General features: G+C 32.6%; 1 protein-coding gene across 1 annotated transcript; it reads right to left on the reverse strand.

Annotated features, from left to right (window-relative positions):
* Positions 1 to 2,597: 2,597 nt before the first annotated feature.
* On the reverse strand, positions 2,598 to 7,785 carry LOC123539432 (zinc finger protein 235-like). Its single transcript, XM_053545423.1, has 3 exons — positions 7,661 to 7,785; positions 3,278 to 4,582; positions 2,598 to 3,245 (listed from the first exon to the last, which is right to left on the reverse strand). Exons 2-3 carry the CDS (start codon positions 3,974 to 3,976, stop codon positions 2,841 to 2,843), a joined length of 1,104 nt encoding a protein of 367 aa, XP_053401398.1. The 5' UTR covers positions 3,977 to 4,582; positions 7,661 to 7,785; the 3' UTR covers positions 2,598 to 2,840.
* Positions 7,786 to 8,072: the final 287 nt, after the last annotated feature.

Genomic DNA, 8,072 nt, shown 5'->3' on the forward strand with positions numbered 1-8,072 from the left:
TCTTTTATTTTCAGTATATTTCTTTTATTTTTTTATCAAACCTAATTATTTAAAGTTAACTATTTCCAATATAACTCCTTCAAAACTCTCGATGATTTTAAATACAAGTTTTCAAAGTCAAAAATATCATAAAAAAAAACAAAAATGCCTAAAATATTAAGGGGGACAAAATTACCAAAAGGGGGACGAATTGACCAAAAGGGGGACGAGTTGACCAAAATGGGGACGAGTTGACCAAATTTTATCATGAGGGGGATGAAATGACCAATTTTGGGGGACGAAATGACCAAATCGGGGACGAGTTGACTGGGGGACGAGTTGACTTGATACCTTTCAAATTTCAGGATATGAGTCGGAAACGTTTGAACATTTACTATTGCCAATGATACTGGTTATTGATTGATTAATCTTTTAAGGAATATCTGACTTTAAAGACGTTTTGATATTGCTTGTACATGTGTATTGATGTTGTTTTTGTATTGTAGGTTAAAATGAATAGACTATGTTTTTTTCACACTTTTTATGACATAAAACATATTTAGTCATTGTTTAAAGGGTAAGGTATACCGGATTATATAAACGTTTTGATATTGCTTGTACATACATGTATGTTTATATGTTTTATAGGTTAGAATGAATATACTAGATTTATTCACACATTTAAAGAAATTCAAACGTGGCTGCTTTAATTTTAGAAGTTAAGATGATTGCAACTCATTATGCTTGTAACTACGTGATCGTATATTTTGAATACAAAAATCTAAACCAATGTTATCGCGATAGGTTATATAATATTTTATATAGTTATTTCTGTAGATACAAACATTTACTTACTGGAATAAAACTCTTATACTTTCGAATTTTAATTAAAGTCGCAATTTGTAAATCATCTGAAAATTTTCTTTAAGTGAAAGGATTTTTTTTGTATGTTGGCTTTCTAGACAGCATAAAAATAACGACATGCCTCGATCCTTATGGAAAATGCTATGTCTTTTTTAATCAGAAGTAACTACATGAACACCATTTTTTTTGACGAAGCAAACACTATTGATATTATTGTTATGTTGTTATGTTACTTTTGTCAAAGGTACTAGTATTAAGTTATTATCCTAGTACCAATATTGTAGCGTTCGTCTATTCTGAGCAAGGCGGATAGCATACTGATTGAGGTGTACTAATACAGTAACAAAGTCTTAAAGTAGTTTATATGCAATTACACATTTAGTATTAACTGAAATAATCTAGAGTGCCAAATTAATATTGTAAAAGAAAACAAGAAAAAAAACATGTTTATATGCAGTATATATATGTATATAATGATGTACTATGTACAAGTCAAAATAAAATGTATGTTCTGTTCTGTTCTGTAAAATTATTTGATAAAGAACAAAGAACTTTCTTTTACAACTGGTCTAAGTCATTTATAAATTAAAGGAGAATCCGACTGATTTTTTCAAAATGTCACACAAAAATGTCACATTTGTGACACTTTGGGCTACATTTTTCGTATGAATTTTTTCAAAATGAATTGAGGGATATACTTGAAAGGTTGACTATTTGTTCAGGACACAGAGGGCAATTATGCAATACATGTACATCCTTTACTAAAATAGCAATGATAGGAGAACTGAACAAGGTCAAAAGAAAATGCTGCATTTTTTTGTGTGTGTATTTTTTCAAATTTGAATAACATGAGTTTTACAGCTGAATATAGCCGCTTAAGCTATTTAAGCTCCTTAAAATATGAAAGATCGGTGCCGTTTCCAAACGTTTACGCAAAAATGTAGAACTTGGGTCCCTCGAAATATGATCGCTCAGAATCTGTTTTAAAATGGCACAATAAAAATAAATATATAAAATAAAATAAAATAAAAAAAATAATATGAATAAACGGGAGGGAGTAGTGAATAACAATGAGCTTTCACATATTGATGATTAATTGCTAAATTCATATTTTTTATTTTAATCTTATTTTATGGTGCTTTGTATTATACATAAAATAATACAAGCATATCTTTTTAACACAGAAAAAGAAACAATCAGTCGGGCTACAAGTTATCACAACATCAGCATATACAGCCATTCCCACAATTTTAATTTTCAGCTTTTTAAATGAACATTTTAAATGTTGGTTAACAAATATGTGCAATTCATATTTTAGAAAACTTCAAAAACAACTGACAAATGTGATTTTTGTGATTTAACTAAATTAATCCCCGTAAAAACGGCAACATCACAACTAAATAGGGATAGGCTAAAACGTGAATTTTCGAAGTGTGCATTTGATCTTTTTTATTGTTGTACATCGTGTAGAGATCAGTTTTTGCTATTGGTTAATCATGTTATCAAGGATGCAATTTGTTTTTGAAATTCCCGCTCATTACGCCTTCTTTAACTTAAAGGGTTTCTCTCCTGAATGTTTTCTCATATGTCTCTTCAGGGCACTATTTGTACTACTAGCATAATTACAAATATCACATCTATAGTCGTTCTCTCCTGAATGTATCAGCATATGAATTTTTAGACGATATCTAGAATTACCTGCATATTCACAAGTGTCGCATTTAAATGGTTTCTCTTATGAATTTTTAGGTCACTGCTAGAATTACATGTGTATTCACAAGTGTCGCATTTAAACGGTTTCTCTCCTGTATGTATTCTCCTATGCACTTTTAAATTACTGTGACAAATACATGCGTAATCACAAACATCACATTTAAATGGTTTCTCTCCTGTATGTTTTCTCATATGTCTCTTCAGATTACCATTTGAATTACAAGCATAATTACAAATATGACATTTATAGCTTTTCTCTCCTGAATGTATTCGCATATGCATTTTTAGACTACTGCTAGAGTTACATGCATATTCACAAGTGTCACATTTATATTGTTTCTCTCTTGTATGTATTCTTCTATGAACTTTAAGATGACTACTACAACGAGATGCGTATTCACAAGTATCACATTTGAAAGGTTTCTCTCCTGTATGTATTTCCTATGCACTTCTAAATTAGTGTAACAAATACATGCATAATCACAAAAATCACATTTAAATGGTTTTTCTCCTGTATGTTTTCTCATATGTATCTTCAGGTTACCACTTGAATTACAAGCATAATCGCAAATATCACAACTATAGCCTTTCTCTCCTGAGTGTATTCGCATATGAGCTTTAAGTGTACACTTTGAACTACATTCATATTCACAAGTGTCACATTTAAATAGCTTCTTTCCTGTATGTAGAATTACATGCATATTCACAAGTGTCACATTTAAATAGCTTCGTGTTTCGTCATATGAATTTGAAGACTACGCTTTGAATCACATGCATATTCACAAGAATCACATTTAAATGGTTTCTCTCCTGTATGAATTCTCATATGCCTTTTTAAATTACCTCTTGCATTACATGCAAAATCGCAATCATCACATTTAAAGTCCCTATCATCCGAATGCTTCGTTCTCGTATGTATTTTCAAACCAACTCTTGAATAACTAGCATAATCACAACCATCACACTTGAAGCATTTTTCTCTTGTATGTTTTCGAATATGTTCCTTTAAAGTATAGTAAGCACTGCATGCAAAACAACAAACATCACATTCATATATTTTCTCTCCTGTATGTATTCTCCTATGCGTTTTTAATCTACTGTTTGAACTGCATGCAAAATTACAAACATCACATTTAAAGGGTTTCTCTCCTGTATGTTTTCTTATATGACTCTTCAGATTACTATTTAAATAACAAGCATAATCACAAATATCACATTTATAGCCTTTCTCTCCTGAATGTATTCGCATATGAATTTTTAGATGAGAGATAGAAATACATGTATAATCACAAGTGTCACATTTAAATGGTTTTTCTCCTGTATGAATTTTCATATGATTCTCTAAATTACCTTTTAAATTACACGCAAAATCACAAACATCACATTTAAAGTATTTTTCATCTGAATGCTTCATTCTCATGTGATTTCAGACAACCTCTAGAATAACTGGCATAATCACAAACATCGCATTTGAAGCCTTTTTTCTCCATGGTTTTTAATATGTGCCTTTAGAGTAAAGAAAGTGCTACATGCTAAACCACAAAAATCATATATAAATGGCTTCTCTTTAGTATACATTCTCACATGTATTTTAGACCACTGTTTTGTGTAGAAGCAAAACCAAAAACGCCACATTTAAAGGGTTTTTCACCAGTATGTTCTCTTAAATGTAACGTCCGAGAACTGCGTGCATTGCATACATAATCTAAACTACATTAGGAATTTCTCTCCAGTATGTTTTCTCAAATGTGTTTTAGATGAAAGTTCTTATTGCTTGAGTAGCTGCAAACATTACATTTAAATTACTTTCTTCTATTTGCTGAATTCTTATTCACAGTAAAACTGTTAATAATAGTATTGCGTAAAAGATCACCCTTGTACGAATTCTCTTGTGTGGTATGTTGAATAGCTATGCTTCGACTTGTGTTATTTGTACTTTTCCTAAACTTAGTCCTGTCAGGTCATAATTTCGACTGCTATCAAAGGTGACATTTCCAAATTAACTTGGTTTCCCATCTTCATAGATCTACAAAAGATACGAAAGTGATATCAAACAAACATAACAATAATGACTATTGTCAAATAAGTCTGAAATGTGCATTTAAATATGAGCATATCTCAACCAAATTAATTTACACAAGTGTACAGAGTTCTGGAAACAAGTTGCAAAGTGTTTTATTTAGTTAAAGTAAATGCAAATAACTATAGAAAGGGGGTCAAAAGCATCTACCATGCATCCCCCTAGACTTTTTCATAGGTATCAAATTGTTCGGCAGGATCAACTTTTTCAAATAAAGAATGTTCACATTATAATTCTTTTGAGCTATATATGATTTCACTATTTCCATGGCAACCGTTCATTTTTGGAAAGGACAACAATTTTACGTGATAATCTTACGTCTTATCTTGGTCAGTTTCGGTGATAAAACAATGAAAATGGTGTCAAAATAATAGTTGAGACACTGGCCTTTAGATAGCAGCAATTTTATGTATATTCACTTATTTGCGCATTCATCAATATTAATGAGAATGTCACAAAATGACATTTTTTTTAAACAAGAGGGATCGCTCAACTGAGTAATATGAGCTACATGTTTCAAATGTCAAACAGATGATAAAATATTAAGAAAGTCAGTAGGTCACATTCATGGTCAATGAAATTCAGTTTTACGATCTGTGTGCAAAATTTCAAGGCTGTATCTTAATAAAACAAGAAAGTGGGTCAGTAGGTCAAGGTCACAGTCAAGTGACATCATATTACTTAGGGTCATCAGGTAATTATAATTAAACAGTCTTGGAAATAGGATCAGATGATTTTTTAAGTATTTTTCCTATATAACTCACATAATAACTAAGTGACCCCAGGGCGGGGCCTCTTTTAATCCCAGGGGCATACTTTGAACAATTTTGGTAGAGGACTACTAGACAATGCATCATACCAAATATTAAAAGCGTAGGTCGTATGGTTTCAGACAAGGAAAGTTTCAAAGCTTTTTCCTATATAAGTCTATATAAAACTTGGGACACCCAGGGCAGGGCCTCTTTTCATCCAAGGGATACAATTTGAAAAATTTTGGTTGAGGACCATAAGACAATGCTACAAACCAAATATCAAAGGTCTAAGTGTTGTGGTTTCTGACAAGAAGATTTTAAAACTTTTTTTCCTATATAAGTCTATGTAAAACTTGGGACCCCCGGGGCGGGGCCATATTTGACCCTAGGGGGATAATTTGAATAATCTTGGTAGAGGACCACTAGATGATGCTACATACCAAATATCAAAGCCCTAGGCCATGTGGTTTTGTACAAGAAGATTTTCAAAGTTTTCCCTATACAAGTCTATATAAACCATGTGACCCCCCCACCCCCCCGGGGCGGGGTCATATTTGACCCTAGGGGGATAATTTGAATAATTGTGGTAGAGGACCACTAGATAATACTACATACCAGATATCAAAGCCCTAGGCCTGTAGTTTTGGACAAGAAGATTTTTAAAGTTTTTCCTTTCGATTGCCATGGAAACCAGAGTTCTGCATGGAATTTAATTCTTTTCAAGAACAATTTTGAAAGGGGCCACCCAAGGATCATTCCTGTGAAGTTTGGTGTAATTCTGCCCAGTGGTTTTTAAGAAGATTTTTTTTAGAAATTGTTGACGGACGACGCACGACTGACGACGGACGACTGACATCAAGTGGTCACAATAGCTCACCTTGTCACTTCGTGACAGGTGAGCTAAAAATAACATTTTTTAGCTTTTAAATCGATTTAAATGCATAAAAAAGTTTTTGATCTGGTCTTAAAGCCTCTCAGTGTTTTCCAAAACAGTATTTTGGTACTCTTATGGTAGTTGTTTTACTCCAAACTAAGTATGCTTAACTAATTTGCATAAAATGAACCAGTGCCTCAACCAACAAATAGCAAGATGGCCGTATATGGCACATCTGACATTAATTGCTTGCTTGAACAAGGTTCTTTCCTAAAGCTTTAAAAAATACTAGATGAACAGGTCACGGTAAATATTATTCATGATAACTACTGAAATTTGGTAAAACAAGAGGGCCATCATGGCCCTAGGTCGCTCGATCACCAGAGTAACACAACATAACAAACATGTTTTACAAAGTGACCCAGGTTTTGAACATGACCCAGTTTCAAACTCGTTTGAGTTTTCAAGGAGATGAGCATTCTGACCAGATTTCATGGAGATTGGAGCAAAATATGGCCTCTAGTGGTTTTTTTTCTTCGATTTGGCCTAGTAACCTAGTTTTTTTTACAAAACCGAAGCTAATTTTTAACCTGTCCAAAATTTCATGGAGACAAAAAATATTCTGACCAATTTTCATTAAGATTGGACCAAAAAATGTGGCCTGAGTGTAAATAAGCACAGGCTTGGGGTAACTGAATACAGTAATTGTAATCACCTATAATTGATTACTCAGATACAAGTATTCAAATGTATTTGATTACTCACCTCAATCTGATTACATGTAATGTAATTTAATCAATTACAGTGAAATGTCTGCCTGTAATTATGATTACTTTTGAGTAATCTCTGATTACTGGAGGAATAGTATGACACCGGGGTATAAATGTATAGATTTACACTTGTAAGTGATTATCTAATATGCTTGCTTCACTTCATCTGAAGAATATTCCTAATAAGTTCAATGTATTAAAAAACATTTCAGTTCATTATTGTCCCTATACAATTGAGAGGTATAATAAATTCAGTTTTTTTTATTATTGTCTTTACTTATTAAGGATCAATAACCCACTGTGTCACCTACATTATGTACAATGGGTTCAGGTATTATGCATGGACAGATAAGAAAACATGACATTTAGCAGTCAATATACTGTAACCCCTAGGTATTGTCAGTATTTTCTAGTCTCACTGTTATCAAATGTAATGATACTGAAATATGTATTAGTCTGAATAAATGTTTGCAAGTTGAAATTCCCGCTTTGTTATGAACATGGGTGGGGTATCCACATGTAAACATAGTATGTTTTAGGAGTTTAAATCATTACTGTTATTTAAATAGTCATGCGGGATAGTCTGTATCCTTGTAAAGCTGAATGATAAATCTCAATGTTTACCTACCTAACATCCTATAAATCCATTTATTTAAGCTGTAAACTTTTATTTCACATGTTAAATGTTTAAGACATGTAAAGTGTGTACAGGCTAATGTAGGAGGCGCTCTGTAAATTACGTCACTAAGAAGGTCGTCTGAAGTAAACATCGGGTTGTTTTGTTTACATTTACCACTGATCAAAAAACGTGTGAAGATTTATTAACTGACAAGATTCTGATCTTTATGATATTTTAGGTACTGATTAATAATGTATTTGTGCATTGATTTGGGGTAAAATCTTATTATGTTTCATTCAGATTCTGCCGGAGATTCTGCAGACCTGCGGGATTCTGAGCTTTTCTGCGATTTTTACGCCACTCGCTGGATTCTGCCAGGGAAGGGGCGAAGGGTATATACATTGTAAGCACAGATTTCAGC

This window comes from Mercenaria mercenaria, chromosome 1, assembly GCF_021730395.1.
Source record: "Mercenaria mercenaria strain notata chromosome 1, MADL_Memer_1, whole genome shotgun sequence".
Classification (NCBI taxonomy): domain Eukaryota; kingdom Metazoa; phylum Mollusca; class Bivalvia; order Venerida; family Veneridae; genus Mercenaria; species Mercenaria mercenaria.

Bases quoted from the DNA above. Each gene is read 5' to 3' on its own strand.
- LOC123539432 (XM_053545423.1), bottom strand. From the start codon at position 3,976: ATGAGAATGAAGCATTCAGATGAAAAATACTTTAAATGTGATGTTTGT. The intron at 3,246-3,277 runs TAAATGTGACAC...ATGCATGTAATT, and splicing joins TGACGAAACACGAAGCTATT to CTACATACAGGAAAGAAGCT.